At 52.6% G+C, this 18379-nt stretch overlaps 1 protein-coding gene and 1 non-coding gene across 3 annotated transcripts in view; one reads left to right on the top strand and one right to left on the bottom strand.

Annotated features, from left to right (window-relative positions):
* SLC43A2 (solute carrier family 43 member 2) overlaps positions 1-15353 on the top strand; it is a 46023-nt gene extending 30670 nt beyond the window's left edge. For both annotated transcript variants that reach the window (XM_036268611.1, XM_036268612.1), the window contains 9 exons: positions 1790-1882; positions 3317-3450; positions 3532-3734; positions 4203-4349; positions 6842-6980; positions 8395-8524; positions 11212-11285; positions 12439-12562; positions 13338-15353. In XM_036268611.1, the coding sequence (XP_036124504.1) occupies positions 1790-1882; positions 3317-3450; positions 3532-3734; positions 4203-4349; positions 6842-6980; positions 8395-8524; positions 11212-11285; positions 12439-12562; positions 13338-13499 (1206 nt within the window). In that variant the 3' untranslated portion in view covers positions 13500-15353. The remainder of the gene's footprint in view (positions 1-1789; positions 1883-3316; positions 3451-3531; positions 3735-4202; positions 4350-6841; positions 6981-8394; positions 8525-11211; positions 11286-12438; positions 12563-13337) is intronic.
* LOC118635138 lies at positions 208-278 on the bottom strand. Its single transcript, XR_004960476.1, has one exon. It is a non-coding gene; the product is annotated as a small nucleolar RNA SNORD50 (small nucleolar RNA).
* Positions 15354-18379: the final 3026 nt, after the last annotated feature.

The raw sequence follows: 18379 nt of genomic DNA, 5'->3' as shown, positions 1-18379 counted from the left end.
TAATTATTGAGTTGTAGTTCTTTATATATTCTAGATACAAGTCCCTTATCAGATATGTGATATATAAAAATCTTCTGTGCATTGTCATTTCACCTTCTTGGTGGTGTCCTTTGAAGCACAAAAGTTTTCAATTTAATTAATTAATTTATTTTTACCAACATCATTATTTATTTATTTTCAGAAATGCTATTGTTCTTAGAATAGTCTGTCCTAAAAACGAGATCCATATTAACTTTTTTCATTAGAAATTTAGGTTTGGGATAGGATCATCATAGATACGAAGGACAAAAGTTTGTGTGTTTTTTAAACCCTCACTCAAGGATATTTTTCCATTTATCTTCAGATAGAGTGGGAGGGGGAGAGAGAGAGAGAGAAACATGAACATGAGAGGGACACATTGATTGGTTGCCTCCCGCACGACCCCAACTAGGGCTGGGGACGAACCACAACTGGGGTACATGCCCTTGGCCGGAATCGAACCCGAGACTTTGGTCTGCAGGCCAACGCTCTAACTGCTGAGCCAAACTGGCCAGGGCTGAAGCACAAAAGTTTTTAATTTGGATGATGTTCCTTACTCATTTTCTTCCTGTTTTATTGAGATATAATTACATATAACATTGTATTAGTTGTAGATGTACAACATGATGATTTGATATATGCCTTACTCATTTTAATTGTGGGGAACAAAGGCAGAAATGATGAGGTGCAGGTGTGTAGCCAGTTCAAACTGCTTGTGTTCAGCAACAATGGATTAGCTTGCAGGCAGCGATCACGTGGTCCCTGTTTGCTAAAGCCCCAAAATGATTGCAGACACATGGGGGAGGGGAACATAGATTGGGTCCATATGAACAGTCTGAATTCAATGAAACAGGTTGGCATAGCCATCCAGAGAGGTATCCTCAGTGCAAGGGACATGGTGGGTGCAGGTGGAAACCTTCACATGGGTTTGAGCTCTCCTGAGCTGTGACTGGCCGTTGAGGGATGTACTTGCCTTACGTCTGAATGTGTGACTGTATTATCCTACTTTCCGATGGCTGGGTTTGTGTGGAATCACCAAGGGTTTTAGCTTCGAAGTTATGTTGAATGAGCCCAGAATGAACTTACATGAGATGCAAATAAGTGGCCTGGCTGGGAGGAAAGACCGAGCCTTTTTTGCCATTGGCCTTCTCAGGTGTTGATCTCTGGGGCAAAACCATGGAAAGGGAAAGTCCTCCTTGCAGTTAGAAACTCAGAAGCTGAAATCCCAGGCCGGCACCCTTGTCCGCCATGAGGGAACTGAATTCTGATCGACACCTTTCAGAAGTCTACTCTCTCAGAACTGGAAGCAGCTCTTGCTGACATCTGGTCCTTCTGGGATGCAGATATTTTTATTTATACAAATGGCACTCTTGTCCCCAAATAGATTCTTATTTTTAACTGGCTTGCTCCCTTTGAGAGATGCCTGAGTCTCCCAGCTTTGCTCACTGGCATCTTGGTGTAATCCTGTAAAGACAGGAAGGCCCCTGGCTTGTGCTGGAGCAGAGAGGAGGGACACCTGTCAGCCGGGAAGTCCAACAGCTCTGTCCTTACATCTGGAGTCCGAATTCTGCATTATACTCCTCTCGTGCCCTACCAACCTCAGTCCAGGAGGGAAAAACTTCCCTTTAGTAGTAATTGACCCCTGGACTAATTGCCCAGGGGAGGAGCGTAGATAAGAAAGAGTACCTGATGAGCCTTGGTCCTCCGTCCTCTCCTTCATCCATCCTGTCCCTTCTCTCAGCTGAAGGCTCCCCTGGTTCTTGTCTTGCAGCTGCCTAACATGTTTGGTGACCTTCGGTCCACGTTTATTGCCTTGATGATTGGATCCTATGCCTCCTCAGCAGTCACCTTCCCAGGAATCAAGGTGAGGGAGTGGCCAGCGTTTCCAGCACGTGTATTTTGTACCAGTGTCTGAACAGAGGCTTCGCTCAAGGCTCCTTCAACCCTCTCTGAAGAGGGAAGTACTTGTAGGTGCTTGGGGCTGGCCCTTCCCCACCACCCACACCCAGGAGGATGCACCTGGGCACCACGGGAGTAAGAAAAGAAACCCACTGGGCCTGGGGGATGGAAGATTCAAGCACATCACTGCAGGTGTCACCGCAGGTGACCTTTGCATTTCTGGGCTAGGTACAGAAAGCGGGTGGGTGAGTTGTCCCCGATCCTGAGCCCAACTCCAGTCTCCCCACCCCCAAGTCTGTTGTTGTTGGGCTGTTACTTGCCATTAGCCAAAGCGCTGCTCTCGGCCAAGTTGGTTCAGCTGTTTCCCTCCCAGGCAGCATTCTGAGCCCATAGAAGTCACACAGGGACAGGATGAAGCAAACATCTCCCAGTCCATCAGCCCCAGTTCCTATTCCAAAGACTGTTGCTCCTACCAGGGCTTCAGAAGGGGCTTCTTCCTCCTCTGGCACCAGCACCAAGTGAAATCCCCTTTCCTGAGGAGTGTGGTGGCGGGGGCCCTGGGTGAGGAGAAGGAGTCACAGATGGGGGCTGGTGTTCTGGGAATCAAAGTGCCTGGAGAATGCAGGGCCAGGCCTCCTGGGAACTTTAGGGAGTCTCACACTCCCGGAGTGCGGAGAAGCCTGCATGTGCCTCCTCCCTCCTCAGTGCCGAGCTCCTGCTGGTCCCCTCCCTGGGGAGCCGGGCAGCTCCTGCCAGGACTACAGGGACTCTGGTACTGGAAATAAATTGCAATAGTGACGATTACATCTAACATGCTCATGCTCCGCAGGCTTCCCCCCACACTGAGCACTCTACTAGGATCCCACTTCCCTACCCCTCATCATAATCCCGTAAGGACACATGTCAGTCTTATACCCATTCCTCAGAAGGGAAGATGAGACAGCCCTCTGTTCATTCCTCAAGTATTTTTCACACCTGTTATGTGAGCTCTCAAAGGGCTGGAGAAACAACAGTGGACAAAGCTAACAGGTTCCTGTTCTCAGGGAGCTAAACAAACAATGGGCAAGTAAATGAATCAAGATGTCAATATTCTCAGCCAGGGCTATTCACTGTTAACCAGTGACATGACAGTGATGGGGTGGTCAGGGAAGCCTCTCCAGGAAAGTGACATCTGGTCCATAATGGAGGCACAGGGGTTGATGACATGCCAGGGTGAGTTGGGATAGTTGGGGTGCAGAGTGTCTGATGACCAAACACCCAGGCTGACCGGGCTGTGCCCGCTCATGCAGTGCCACACAGGGAGAACAGGGTTGCCAGACGGTCCCTGCCTGCTACCCACCCTGGCTTCCCCGTGCTCACTCTGCTCTCGGCCCTGCCCCTGCCCCATTGTGCCTTTCAGGTCATCTATGACTTTGGCGCCTCCTTCATCATCATCCTCGTGGTCTGGGCCGGCTGCTCCGGGCTGGTTTTCCTCAACTGCTTCTTTAACTGGCCACTGGAGCCCTTCCCAGGGCCAGAGGACATGGACTACTCGTAAGTGGATGTGCTGTCTGTCCCAGCCCCACCCCAGTTATGGCCCTGGTGGCACTGACAGACACTTCCTGTGGCCTCCAGGGTGAAGATCAAGTTCAGTTGGCTGGGCTTTGACCACAAGATCACAGGGAAGCAGTTCTACAAGCAGGTTACTACGGTGGGCCGCCGCCTCAGCGTGGGCAGCTCCATGAGGAACACCAAGGAGCAGGCGGCACTGCAGGAGGGCCACAAGCTCTGCCTGTCCACCATCGACCTGGAGGTGAAGTGCCAGCCAGATGCCGCAGGTACCCACCGTGAGGCCCTCACCTTCCAGGCCTGCCTGAGACGTTAGCAGGGGTGTCTGCACCCACGCTCACCCACACCAACACCCCCAAGGCAGGAAGGGACGGCCAATTCAGATCTGGAACCCGAGCCCAGGCTGAGGTGCCAGCACCGGCCGAGGACTCTATGGGTCTCACCTCACTTAGTTCTCACTTCATCCCAGAAGGGCAGGCAGCCCCATCCACCCTGGTGTACACATGAGCACACCAAGGCCCAGAGAGGGTAAAGGATTCACCCAGCTTGTTTTACACAGTTGGGTGTTCCAACCAGCACCCACACCTTTAACCTCACCCGGATCCATCCACTCATCCAGCATGGAATGATTTGGTCAGCAAATTGGCCCAGTCCGAGTACCTGAATGGCAGGTGGGCCGTGGGCCCCAGAGAGATGGGCCCCAGTTCTCCCTGAACACCTGTGCCTTCTCCCCACAGCAGCGCCCTCCTTCATGCACAGCATATTCAGCCCCATCCTGCTGCTCAGCCTCGTTACCATGTGCATCACGCAGCTGCGGCTCATCTTCTACATGGGCGCCATGAACAGCATCCTCAAGTTCCTGGTCAGTGGCGACCAGAACAAAGGTAGGTGGCCCCTGGGCCTCGGTGCACAGCTCCATAAAAGGGCCCCCTCCTGAGTGATGGTCGAGCCCACTGCCTGGCCAGCTGGACGATATCAGGATGGGCCGGGCCAGCAGGGCCGTGAAATGACGGAGTCCGAGGGACCCATCCTTGTCAGAGCTGTTTCATCACAGCCAGTCCCAACTGTTCTTTCACATCCCATTAGAGTTTCCCAGTGTAGGAGGGAAGGGAGGACTGAGATAACAATGTGTATCTGGGTTGTGAGGTGTATGCTTTTCATTGCCTGAGGGGGCTGGTTGAAGAGTTTGTGAATGAAAACATTGCCCGGAACAGAGTACTCTACCGAGAACCTGGTGAAAGGCAGCCAATCCAGCCCAATGCCAAGAATCCCTCTGGGAACCACAGCGTTGGGGTGTGGAGAGCCTGGGTGTCCCGAGGGCATAGGGGGGCGCCAGGCCGGCTGGGCTGGAGACTTTGAGGCAACAGGGCCCACACCGGGACCCGTGCCCCGAACTGGAAGCAGGGCCAGGCAGAGGCCTCCTCACATGTGTAATCCAGTCGAGACTTGTTCAGCCTGGTAAACAAAACTGATAACCCACACGCTACTTTCCCAAAACAGCACAGAAGGTCTTTAGCGGATTAGAGGTTTTGATTCTACAAAGAAAGTCAGTACTTCCTCAGGGCCTGAGCTGACTCAGCTTTAGTCATCCCGAAGCAGGACAAACACATTCGGTAAATGCTTTTCATTGGCAGCCTCACTGGTGTGCAACTTTTTGTTGGTTTAATTGTTTTTCCCTAGGGATTGTAAAGGATCAAATACAGTTTTTAAAGGGGATGAGAAATCCAGTCTTAACAAACAGGGAAGATGACAAAGGCACCCAGACACACTAGTTCCACTGGGGAAATGGGCGTCCGTGGAGAAGCACGGTCATGTGCCCTTGCAGGATTTCGTAATGGATGCTGACATTGGAAAGGCCTGTTCTTTTACAGGAAAAAATAACTTCTTCAGCTTTGTTGAGTCCAGTGACGTTCCCCTGAATTTCTACCACAGGAACGGTTTCATTCTGTGACACTTATTAAAACCTGTGGACTGAACTCTGGGGAAAGCTGACCTGTCATGTCTCAACACCTTCTATTAAAAACAGGCCCAGGGAGGTGGAGACCCCCAGAGTGTACAGAGAAGGGTCCTCACTGGCCCTTGGAAGGCAAATTTCCCTGCTGCTGAATTATGGCCTTTTACTCAAGTTCTCTGAGAAATCCTTTGCTGCCCAAGAAGATTTTTTTCCAACTGTTTCCCACATTCAAAAAGTCAATTTCAAGAAGTAGAGGATGTTGGGCCAGGAAATTCCACATGCAGCTGACAGGGCATTGGTTTTCTCCAGCTCGCTCCTGTAAGCTGTTGTACATGACACCCACAGCTCCGACTGTGCCCAGAGGGACGGCGTCAGGGTCAGGGAGCCGGTGAGGTGGACAGGAGACCAGCTCTGGCTGTCTGGGAGAGACCCATGGTGTCAGATGCTTTACCGGGGGTTGAGCTAGATTGACTTCTCTTGCCCTCGGAGTGCAACTGTGACAGAGCAGTGTTCCCAGAGGGCCACACGACAGTGAGTTCTGCCAGGTCTTATGCACCCACACTACCCCATCATGGCCCTCAGCAAGCCACAGGCCTGATTCACCAGCCCGCCTGTGACGGCACCAGCTGCACATGACTGAGGCCCCAGCAGACAGGAAAACGTCAGCAGGCACCGTGCGGGGGCCCCCGCCCACCTCCTCTCCTGGAAGCCTGGCTCTGGCTCAAGCTCAGCTGCCCATAGATGCTCTGAGATCAGATCTGGGTGGGAAATGATGTGCCCAGAGCTAGCTGGCCTGCCTCCGTGCCCCATCTCCCTATAACAACCTTCAAGATCTCTGCTGTTAACTTTGCTCCTTTCTGCTTTTTCACTTTGCTTTCTTGATGCAGTGATGGCCACTGGTAAGCAAGGGGGACTCTCAGGGAGCACTGCAATGTTGGGTAGTCAACTTTCAGTTTCCATTCGCCCCCACCCTCACCCCCAAATCCCATCTTAATTTTAAAGCTCTTTGAAGATGGAAGCCCTTGCGTGAGAGCCCCTGTGAGTGATGCCTTCCTGGTTTATTTCTAGAGGCAGAGAACGAATGGCCAGTCTTACACAAGCCTCCTTCCCAGGCATTGGTAATTTTGTGGTTCCCAAGTCATACTTTCTGAGCTTCTGGGGGAAGTCATTGTCACACACTGGATTTCATTAGCTGTTTCTTGGAAACAAGCAAGGGATTTGGAGAAGAGAACAGGGGGCCTACCCCTTGTTCCAGCTTTGATTTCAGAGGTTAACGTCTCTTGGCTCCCCTCAAGGTCCATAGTGACAAGAGAGGGTCTGGGGAAGACCCCAGAAGGAGGGCCTGTGGGGTCTCAGACTTTGGTACCTGTGCTCCAGGCCTCTGTCGGGAGCCCACGTGACACAGCCCATCTTCCTCCCCAGTTAGCCTCTACACCTCCATTTTTGGTGTGCTCCAGCTGCTCTGCCTGCTGACAGCCCCCATCATCGGCTACATCATGGACTGGAGGATGAAGGAATGTGAGGACGCCTCTGAGGAGCCCGAGGAAAAAGATGCCAATCAGTACGTAGGGAAGACCTGTGCCCAGCTCTCGGGCCCCAGAGCAAGAAGCCCCTGAGTCAGGTGTTAGACAGGGACAGGGTGGCGGGAGTTTAAAGTCAGCAGGAGAAAAGATAAATAAAGTCAGCAGGAGAGGAGAGAGGCGTGTGCCCGAGGCTGCTCTCCCAAGGGCTTGGAGACACTCAGTCACGCAGGTCAGCACACCTCAGGCCTGTTGCTTCTTTAGGGGAACCCTTCAGTAGGCTGAAGTGTGGGAAGCCCTGAGTTAGACGAAAGAAGAGGCGCAACGAGAGGAAGGTCTGTGTGCAGACACTGGATAGCAGACTTCTACTTTCAGGACCACACTCGGCTCCTCAGCACGAGAAGCACGGTGGGCGATCCTACGCCAGCGCCGCCTTGCCGACGGGCTCTCTGCCCGGTGAAGGGAGTCAGTCGCTGTGACCGTAATAGGTCTTAATGGATCTGTTCATGATCGTGAGCATTAAACAAGGCACTGGAGCCCTACTTTATGTAAGGGTTGGGCTCTAAGATCAGAGAATGAGTTAAACACTGTCTTCTGTGACTCCACCTTAGCATAATAAGCTACTGTTTATGGTATCAGGCCCTGTGCCAAGCACTTAATGCACAATATCTCAGTTACGCCTCACAACTCCTTGATGAGGTGTGGACTGGTGTGATACCCATTTTACAGATGGGGAACTGCAGCTAGGAGGTTGAGTAGCTTGCCTGAGGTCGCACAGTGAGCAAGCGGTGGGCCTGAGACTCCTTACACATCTCACAGCACTTGGCATTCGTTGTTGGATGTCATACAGTTGTGCATGGGGTGTCTGCAGGTGGTAAGACTAGACTCAGGACAGTGAATTCTCCAGTAAATAATCAGAGAGAAAAGAACGCTTTGTTATCTAGGTCAGGTCCTACAGCCAAGAGGTTAGTTGTGCCCATTCCGGTTCCATCTGCTGCATATTTGTTTCTATTTCACTCCTTCCTGCCCGCCCAAGGGGAAATCCACTCACTCCCTTATTTGGTTTGTTATCTGCCTTACCATCAGCTCCCTGCAGGATTTGGGTGATGTTGAAGCCAATGATGAAGTGAGGCTCTACCACGTCCTAACTCGGGCACACTCTGCTCCTTCCCTTCCCACCATCTGAACTCAGTCTTCACGAAAGCAGTGCGGTGTGTTGATGACCATCTTCTCGTATCTGACCTCTTCACTGAGGTTCACGCTCCGTGCTCAGTCAGGAGGATGCAGTGGGAGCGTCCCTAGTGTTAGTCTAGCTCCAGCAGTCCCTAAAACGTACTTGGGTGGTCTCTGAGTCTTGAGTTGTCACAAGCTGTGACTCCTGGGGCCTGACTTCCTGGGAGAGCTCACCCTCCTCCAGGGAGCCCCAGCCCCAGGGTGTGCTCTGTGTCTCTGCAGAGGTGAGAAGAAGAAGAAGCGGGACCGGCAGATCCAGAAGGTCACCAACGCCATGCGGGCTTTTGCCTTCACAAATGTGCTGCTTGTGGGCTTTGGGGTGACATGCCTCATTCCCAACCTACCTCTACAGGTGGGTGCGGGGACAGGGAGAGGGCAGGTGGGGTAAGGGGACAATGACACTAAAAGGTGCATGATGTGTCGTGAAAGCCATTAACAATGAGAATAGTGACTTTTCATTGATTTAATTCAACCAACCAACTTGCCAACCCCCTGTTATTTGTACCAAGAGCCTCTTACCTGGCAGACTTTGTGCTTGATGCTGGGAGCGAGCTGTAAATGACACTGGGATTGCCTTTCACAAAACTCTCTCCTTTATGAATGTGTATCATTCCTCTTGGTCTTTTGTGTATTTGCATGCCACAAATACCACCGTCATACCATGTTCCAGAACTGTGTTGGGTAGTTGTGTGGCTCCTTATTTTGCATTGCTCAAACAGCTGAAATTGGATATCCAGAGAGGTCTGGCTAATCTGGTGCTGATGGAAGCTTCTGTTTCTCAGATACAGGAGTACCTACAGGGTCTATACATCGTAGAGAGTGGAAACAGATTGGCATTTAGGTTCAGAAGCTTAATTTCGTTCCACAGATTTCTGATGCTTTTGAAACCTGACATTCGGCAGAGATTGTGAGTGAGGCAGCTTTTATTACAGTCTGCCTCCACCCTTAAGTCCATGAAAGTGGACTAGCGCCAACCCCCAACATTATGAACTTTGAAGGGGCTTGAGTAATGCCATTGCTCCCAGGTGGGTGTAGCCCAGGATCAGATGGTATCTTGGGCCAGATCCAGGAGGAAAGCAAGACTCTTCCTTTTTACAAGTGGCCACGTGTTGAGGTACATGGAATACCCAGGTGTGCACCACCCATGGGTGCCGTCGCGTGAATATGCCGACACTGCGTGCAGATCAGAATAAACCACTGGAAACTTGTACCAGTTCCAGGTGGGAGTGTTGTTACCTCCCTGGTGCCCTCCTGGCCTGCTGGTGGCTACCCTCTCTGCAGGACTGACAGACCCTTGCTCTGACCACCTTGTCCAGTCGAGGGGCAGTGCTTAGTGGGGACAGTCATCTACTTTTTTTTTTTAGTTCTCATTGAAAGAAAAGTTATAAAAAAGCAACGAGGCATTTGAAGTGGAAAGGGGGAGCCTGCCAAGTATGTGCCTGCACAGTTGGGCACAGCCCTCTTTCAACACTTCCAGAGTAGCCCCTGCCCCCTCCACTGGCCACATTCCTGGGACAGGTCCTGGCTGCTGAGGAGGGCAGGGCTTTGTATGAAGAACACACAAAGGGTCCTGGTGACAAACTGGACAACTCTCCTGCCTCTCAAATCATTAACAAGTGCTTCTCAGAACTTGCAAGCCTGTCAGCAGCACCCTTCTTCCAAGGTAGAGCTTTCCTAGGGATGCTGGGGCCGGGGTGGCCAGGCAGGTAGACCTCAGCGCAGTGCTCGGGTCAGCAGTAGCAGGAGATCAGTCATGATTAGTGATCTCCGACTTGGTGCTACTGATACATATTTAAGAACAGACCGTTGGTGGGGCTGTGGCAGGTGGAGGTGTGGGGAGCCCCGATTTTTAGCATATGCCAATTTCCAATGGTGTAACTGCTCTCATTTTGGCTGATTTCAGTCAATATGATGTCACCAACTGTGGGGTCAGGAAGAGAATCACAGTAATACACCATCATACAGTGTTTTCTTCCACCAAACAAAAACCTTAAGAACATAAATAATAGTAAAAAATAGTAAGATAATTAGGAAATGATAAGTTTTGAGTATTCATTACCTTTGTTTTTAATTTTTGTTTTTCCTTATTGATTTTAGAAAGAGGAAGGGAGAGGGAGAGAGAGAGATGGAAACATTGATGAGAAGGAACATCGATTGGCTGGCTACTACATGTCCCCACTGGGGATTTAGCTCACAACCTGGGCATGTGCCCTGACCGGGAATCGTACCAGGAACCGCTTGGTGCATGGGTTGACGCTCAACCACTGAGCCACACCAGCTGGGCATTATTAACTTTGTTTTTATTTATTTATTTTTAAGGAAAGGGGTTTTATTATTTTTTTCTTTATTGATTTTAGAGAGAGAGAGAGGGAGAGGGAAAGAGATAGAAACATCGATGAGAGAGAACATCGATTGCTGCCTCCTGCATGCCCCCCACTGGGGATTTGGCCCACAACCTGGGCATGTGCCCTGACTGGGGATCAAACCGGTGATCTCTTGGTGCATGGGTTGACACTCAACCACTGAGCCACACTAGCCGGGCTACCTTTGTTTTTAATATAATTTGTTTAATTGTAAATTAATAGCCCTGGCTAGTTTGGCTCAGCGATTAGAACGTCAACCCGTGGACCAATGAGTCTCGGGTTCGATTCCGGTCAAGGGCATGGACTTTGGTTTCGGTTTGGGTCCCGGCCCTGGTCGGGTTCGTGCGGGAAGCAACCAGTCGATGTGTCTCTCTCACATCAATGTTTCTCTCTCTCTCTCTCTCCCTTCCCCCCTCCCACTCTATCTGAAGATAAATGGAAAAATATCCTCAGGTGAGGATTTAAAATAATAATAATTATAAGTTTATAAAATGTAAGTTTTTATAATGACTGTGTTCAACAACTGGCTCGCAAAATTCCCGGACATTTGAAAATTGTGATACGGGCCAACTTGAGGTTGCCAGTGCTTTCATTGCCAGGACCCCAGGAACTGGGGAGGGGGACACGGTGAGGGCCCACACAGTCTCCTGCTCACTCTCTGTTCTCCCTCCCTTAGATCCTCTCCTTTATCCTGCACACAATTGTGCGGGGGTTCATCCACTCTGCCATTGGGGGCCTGTACGCTGCCGTGTAAGTCCTGGGGGCTGCGGGTGGCCTGGCGACCGAGGGTGAGGGAATGACTTAGGGAGGTTTGTGGTGGGACTAAGGTCCTGAGGGTCAGCCTGCCCTCTCAGGGTGCATTTTTTTGCATCAGAGACGGGTACCACGGTTTCTCTGGGTGTGTCAGGGGAAAGCCATGCCCAGCAGGAGGTGGGTCAGTGGGCTGACAGTTGGGTGCCCACGAGTCTTGGCATTTAACACGAAGTCAGTTCTCTCAGCCAGGGTCAGTGCCCCTGGCAGCTCATTATTACCTCAGGGCTCCACCGAGCTCTGGGCTGCCTCTGGTTGCTCATGGGAAGGGCAGGGCTGGGTTCTGGCTGCCCACAGCTCAAATGACCCTCAGCAGGAGCAGCGACGTGGATAACTAACTGAGCCCAGCATCTCTCAGGGCCTGCCTGTACCCCCAGCCTTCCAGGCCTTGGCTTCAGTGTAACCTGCCTCTTTCTCCAAGAGGCCACCCGAACATAAGGAACCACAGCATTCTTCCCCCTCGGGCCGGGGCCAGGCTCAGTAGTCAGAACCCAAAGACCAGATTGTTCCCTGCTGGGAGCCCCTTCCTACCTCTGGGGCCCCGAAGCCTGATGTTTTCTAAGATTTTGCCAGAACTCTCCCCCCCTCTCAACAGCATTGCATGAGGGTCATCCCAGGTCTGTGTGTCCCCCACCCAGCAGGCCTGGAGGAAGTTGTGGCTGCCCTGGCAGGGTCTGAGGGAGTCCGCTGAGGGCTCTGATGCCGCGTTTCCGTGATTACACAATACTCTGGGTGAGGGCACCGCAGAGCCGGCCCAGCCTCCATCCTGCTCCCTGGGCCTGCTTCCCAAGCTGTGGGCTCCTGCTGGCACCACACTTCCCACCCAGCTCAGCAGGCACCCCCGGGCCCAGGGCACGCCTGGGCAGGGGCGTCCTCCCCAGTCTCCCCAGGGGCCTTAGGTTGATCCAAAAGGGAAATTCACTTTTCACAACTGCTCAGCAGAGAGTCGTCTGAAGGCAGTCACCCTGCTGGTCTCTGAGGCTGCTCCTGCCTCTTCTCTGGCACCAGCGCACCTGGGGCCAGGCTGAGGCTGAGGAGCGTTTGGAAAGCCTGAGAGTGGACCTTCGGTGACAGGGGGTCTGTTTCCCTGCAGGTACCCCTCCACCCAGTTTGGCAGCCTCACAGGACTGCAGTCTCTGGTCAGTGCACTCTTTGCTCTTCTGCAGCAGCCCTTGTTTCTGGCCATGATGGGCCCCCTCCAAGGAGACCCTCTGTGGGTAAGAAAGGCCAGGGGGTGGTGGGTCACAGGCATTGGCCCTGCTGTGCTGGGTGGGAGCCGAGAGGCATTGCTCTGGGGCTTCTTGAGCTGCAAAGACAAAAAGTTTGGGAACTTTGATTAAGATCAAATCAGAGCCCTGGCTCAGCGATTAGAGCATCGGCCTGCGGACCAGAGAGTCCTGGGTTCGGTTCCCGCTAGGGGCATGTACCTCAGTTGCAGTTTGTCCCCGGCCCCAGTTGGGGTCATGTGGATGGCAACCACTCGATGTGTCTCTCTCACATCGATGTTTCTCTCTCTCTCTCTTCCTCCTTTTCTCCCTCCCGCTCTATTTGAAGATAAATGCAAAAATGTCCTCGGGTTAAAAAAATAATCAAATCAGAGTCCCCTTGTCAATGGTGGCTGGACAGGAGGAGAAAAGTACCCTTTCGGGACCTGATTTTAGGATAAATAGAATCTAGTTGCTGTCCCTGCCCCCCCCCCCCCTCGAGATTCAGATCAGTAGGTCTGAGTTGGCGGTGGTGGTGAGGTGGAGGGCAGGCTCTGAAGGCTGCGGGGTGGCCCGCAGACAACTGGGGAATTCTGGTGCTGGAATGTGGCCCTCTAGCCTCGAACATTCCAGTTTCAATTTTTCCTCTCCTGTCCTGTGACTTTCTCCCCTTTCTCAAACCTGAATATGAGGAAGGGTCTTGAATTGAACTCTGCAAAAGACCACAGCACCCCCACACCTGGTCCCCTGCCCCATGTGATGGCAACTCTCATCCCTGCCACCCCAGGTGAACGTGGGGCTGCTCGTCATGAGCATGCTGGGGTTCTGCCTCCCCCTCTACCTCATCTGCTACCGGCGCCAGCTGGAGAGGCAGCTGCAGCAGAAGAAGGAAGATGACAAGCTCTTCCTCAAGCTCAATGGCTCGTCTACCCAGGAGGCTTTCGTGTAGTGCCCACCACCTCAGGACCGTGGCCTCCTGCCCTTGCTTCAGTGACTCACCAGTGTCCTCTTCCCCACCCCGGAGGACCTCCACGCACCCCAGGAACCTCGCCTTCACCATGTTGGAGTCCATGCTCCCTCCCAGGTCTGGCCTTGGACCTCTGCTGTGGAAGGACAGGAGAGGGCCTGGACATGTGGTTTTCCTGCTGCTAGAAGCAGGGGCCACCCTGGGCTTGGCTGTGCTACCCAGGAGTGGCCCTGGAGCCTCGAGACTCCATGGTACCTGCAGGAGGAGCCAGGAGGACCCTGACAGTCAGGCTCTCTCCCTCAAGTATCTGGATTCTGCCTCCTGCCAAAGCAGAGGGATCTGCCATCCACTGCCTACCACCTGCCCCTCGGCCGCATGCCCACCGACCACGCCTGCCTGAGGACAAAGGCTTGCACTGTCTGCACCCCCTTGCCTGGCCCCTCATCTCCTCCCCGGTCCTCAGTGAGGCTGCCTGCGGAAGGAAGGACCCGCTTCCTGTTGTTGGTGCTAACGCCTTTGTAATTCCAGCCCCCTGCAGCCTGTCCTCCCATTAGAGGCCTGTGCAGAAGCCCCCTGGCTTAAGGTCTGGGGAGGAAATGGAGGGCTGGTGGCCACACTGGGCTCAGGAGCCAGAGACAAAGGACTTAAGTGGAAAACAGGTTTCCACTGCCACCCTTCATCCAGTCTGTGACCTCAAGGGAATTAAAGGGGCACCAACAGGGCACCTCCCCCCCCCCCCACACACACAGCTGTTTTTGTGGGGGTGGAAGTGCGGCTTTGGCTGATAGACACGGAGGTCCAGCCCAGTGGGTAGGTAGGTAAGCGAGGGCCTCGGGGTGTGTGTGTATGTAAGTGTATGGGTGATACGTGTGAGAGAGGTGTGTGGGGTGGTGGTAGGGTGTGGACACTGGGTATCTGCTCTCTTGTCCCAGAGCCGCCCAGGAGCCGGCCAGGCCTGCAGCAGGCTCAGCGCCCTAGAGCCAGCCTGGCTCCTCCTGGCGTTGGTGGGAGGCTGCGAAGCCACAGTGCTCCCTGCTGGCAGACTCCTCCCGGGCCCTGGGGCTGTTTACAAGGAAGAGGCCTCCCTTCCTCTGCCAGACGGGCCTGATTTACCATCCACCCACCGGGACTTGCCCCAGAAATGTGTCTGGGATTCCTGGGAGCACAGAGAGGGTGAGTGGTTTTTAGGTTTATAGTGTTTATTTTAAGTTTTATGGGACTTATTTTTATACAGCAATAAACCCATTTTCTCCTGTTAAGGGTTGCCCCGGTAGCATATCAGTTAAGGGCTACATGTGTCTGTTTTGAGCTTGAGGAGAAAAGGCAAGACACGATTTTCTGCCCCTGACCAGCCCCAGTCATACCCAGCCACTCACAGTCTCTCTGGATGATTGCCAGCTTGGGAGGGGAAGGGCCAGGAAAAGGCCCCCCAACACCCCCAAATTGGGCCTGTGCAAACATCTTCGAAGTGTGGGCCACCCCTTCCTCTACTGCTTCTCCCAGCCAAACAGGCTAATCCTGACCCCCTTTACTCTCCTGCTCAGGTCTCCTGTCACTGGTCAACTCTCCTGAGTGTTCCTCCCAAGTTCAAGACACGGGGTAATCCCAGGAGAGCCTCAGGCTCAAAGAGACAGAGGCAGACTGGTGGGGGGAGCGGACAGAGAACAGGAAGGGCAGAGCCACGTTCACATTCAAGCTCTGTGTCAACAGCTGAGCACCTTGAACACACCTAATCCTCCTAGGCCTCAGTCCACTCAAATAGTGAAAAACAAAAACATCGTTTATGACTTGGGGTGGTGAACACAATACAATATACAGATGATGTATTATAGAATTGTACACCTGAAACCTATATAATTTTATTAACCAATGTTACACCAATAAATTCAATTAAAAATATTTGTTTAAAACATATTTTAAGCCCTGGCTGGGTAGCTCAGATGGTTAGAGTGTCACCCCAATATGCCAAGATTGTGGGTTCTACCCCTGTCAGGGCACATACAAGAATCAACCAATGAATACATGGATGGGTGGAGCAATAAATCGATATTTCTCTCTCTCCCTCCCTCCCTTGCTGTCTCTAAAATCAGTAAATTAAAACAGTTTAAAACATATATATTTAAAAAAGAGAACAAGATAAACATGTCCTAGACTTTTCCTCAGAACACTAGTTATGTGAGGTTCAATGATTCTAATTTTTAAAAAAGTTTGCAGTCACATTTGGGAAACCCTGAGTTCAAGTCAGGCATGTTTCTTTGCCGTGAGCACTTGCAGCACCGTTTGGTGCTCGGGGACCTGGCTCTCCAGCAGGCAGAGCGGCGTTGCCGCGGGGGAGTGATTTCAACAGCCAAGAGCCGTCCTCCGTGGGGCCCAGGGGAGCCCCTTGGTGCTTGTTAAACATGTAGGCTCCAGGTCTTGCCTCTGACCTAGAAGGGATCGAGCTTTTGCTAAGCTCTGCCTGGTGATAAGGTGCCCCCCAAGGTTTGAGATCCACTGACAGAGGAGTACAGTTTGGGGAAATGTTGACCAGGGAGGATTAGCAAGGCCCTTCCAGCTGGGAAAACACAGGCAGTGGTTCTCAACCTTCCTAACGCCGCCACCCTTCAATCCAGTTCCTCATGTTGTGATGACCTCCAACCATACAATTGTTTTTGTTGCTACTTCATAACTGTAATTTTGCTACTGTTATATCTTAGGCGACCCCTGTGAAAGGGTCATTTGACCCCCAAAAGGATCGCGACCCACAGGTTGAGAACCGCTGCACTGAGGGTACAGACAAGGCCTGTGCTGTCCCCAGCAGCACCCAAAGTAGGATGTGCTGCCTCTGTCTCTCACCCCTGCAGAGTGCGGGCACTTCGTGGAGAGAAGCACGGACAGCCGAGTTCAGGGTGGAAGTCAGTGTAGGACCAACAGTGCGTGGGGATAGGTATGAAAATGGGAGCAGGGTACCAGATGGGCCAGCTACCACCTGGACCCACACGCCCTTATCAGGGACCAGTCATCCTGCTCTGACTATACAGAATCAACGGGTTATCATCACTGAATCATGCAAGAGTGAAATGCATACACATTATCATTTCTGTTTTACAGTTTAAAAAATTGAGGCCCTGGGAGCTGGAGTAACTCACTCAAGATCAGAACCAGGACTTACTTATGGGTCTTAACATCTTTGGAGCAACCAAAGAAAGCCCTCTAGACCAGGACATTCCTTCAGAGCAGTAGCCCCAGGGGCCACCAGGCTTTGGGAGCAGGGAGGCAACAGCTTGCGGAAGGGAAGCAAACCCAGGCAACACTTCTTTGGAGCCAAGTGATTCCTCAGAGAATGGGCTGACTTCTACTCAGAGTCGTCTTGGCCCTGGAAGCAGATGGGTTCTTGAGGGAGCAATTGTCTGGTCACCCCACCCCTTGAAAGGAGTGCCCTGGGATGGGAAAGGTACCGTGGGCTGATCAAAGGCAGCGCGCACCAGGTGGCCATGGCCCTGTGTCTCTCCCTTTGTCCTCAGGCTCCTGGTGGGAAGGAGCAGGAAGTGATGTCCAGCCAGCGACTTCCATCAGAGTGAGGAGGGGGGCTGGGCCAGTCTCAGAAGCATTGTCAGGGACCCCTTTCCTCTCTAGTCCCCCTAGACTCAGTTCAGGCTGTTCCTTTGTTGGCTTCCTCCAGGCCCCCCTGGCCTCTGCCTACAGCTCCCGCTGCCTGAACCTGTGCTAGGGAAGGTTCCAACCCTCCTCTAGACCACAGATAGGGTCGCAGGTACTTTTCCGTTTAATTCCATCTCCTTTCCCTTCTCGTACCCAGTATCAACCTGGTCCAAACAACCTCTGCTAAGCTCTCCTCACCCTGGGCCTGGGCTGTGCAGTCTGTGGAGGGCCTCACACTGCCCTGGGCCACAAGGACACTGAGAACGGGGGACATCCGGTGATCCGGGTACATGTGCAGGCTGTCTCAGACAGCAGCAGAAACACATTCAGCCCAGTGAAGTTGTCAGTGTCCTTGCATGTCAGCCCGTTAGCAGAGTTTGAGCAGATATGCAATGAGATGCAAGAAGGGTGGGTGATGGGGGTGGGGTCAGGCTGTGGGGACCCTATGGTGAGGGGCTCTGGCAGAGGGCTCCAAGAAGTCTTCTCAACAGCATGAGCTTCTGGGGCCGTTTCAAAAACAGCTCCCTCTAGAGGATAATATGATGTGTTTTCGCGGGCTCGGGGGACAGGGATGCACACTATCTGTTCCAATTACCAGGGGCCCAAATCAAGGGTGGTAGCCCATTTCCCTCAAATACAGATTTTGGGATTATGAAGGATGAGGAGCCCAGGACCCCCAAAGTGAGGGGGTTGGTTTTTCACAAGCTGCAGCCCTCCCCTGGGGTTGAGGTTCAGGGTGAGCAGGCGGGCTCTGTAAGCTCGTTTGTCCAGAACTTCCCGAATGTTATGAAGGAGAAGCATCTCCCATGGGGGTGACCTGCCAGCATGGAGCTACCACCTGTGTCCCTTGGTGTCTGCAGGCAGAATGTCCACGGCTCTGAAGTTAGTCACCCTCAGCCTCCTGGGTGGATCCAAGACTGCACCGGAGCCCCTGGCAGCTCCCAGCTCCCCACCTCCCTTCCCAGAGTGAGGATCCATCTCCCCGAGCCAAGGGGAAGAGCAGAGGTCGGAGGCCTTACCATACAGTGACCTTAGACTAGTCTTGAGCCTCAGTTTCCTTATCCTATGAAGTGGAGAAGCTTGGTGAACACAGACGTAAAGCATTTGCACAGTAGTATACCTGGCACATAACAGACACTAAACAAGGTACAGCGTTATTTGTATGACACTGGAAGGGTGCAGGTAGCACAGGAAAGGAGGGCCACCTCCACTCTACCCCCACT

Source organism: Molossus molossus, unplaced genomic scaffold (genome assembly GCF_014108415.1).
Source record: "Molossus molossus isolate mMolMol1 unplaced genomic scaffold, mMolMol1.p scaffold_m16_p_19, whole genome shotgun sequence".
Classification (NCBI taxonomy): domain Eukaryota; kingdom Metazoa; phylum Chordata; class Mammalia; order Chiroptera; family Molossidae; genus Molossus; species Molossus molossus.
The sequence above is the reverse complement of the archived record's forward strand: the minus strand, read 5'-3'. Positions and strand labels throughout refer to the sequence as shown.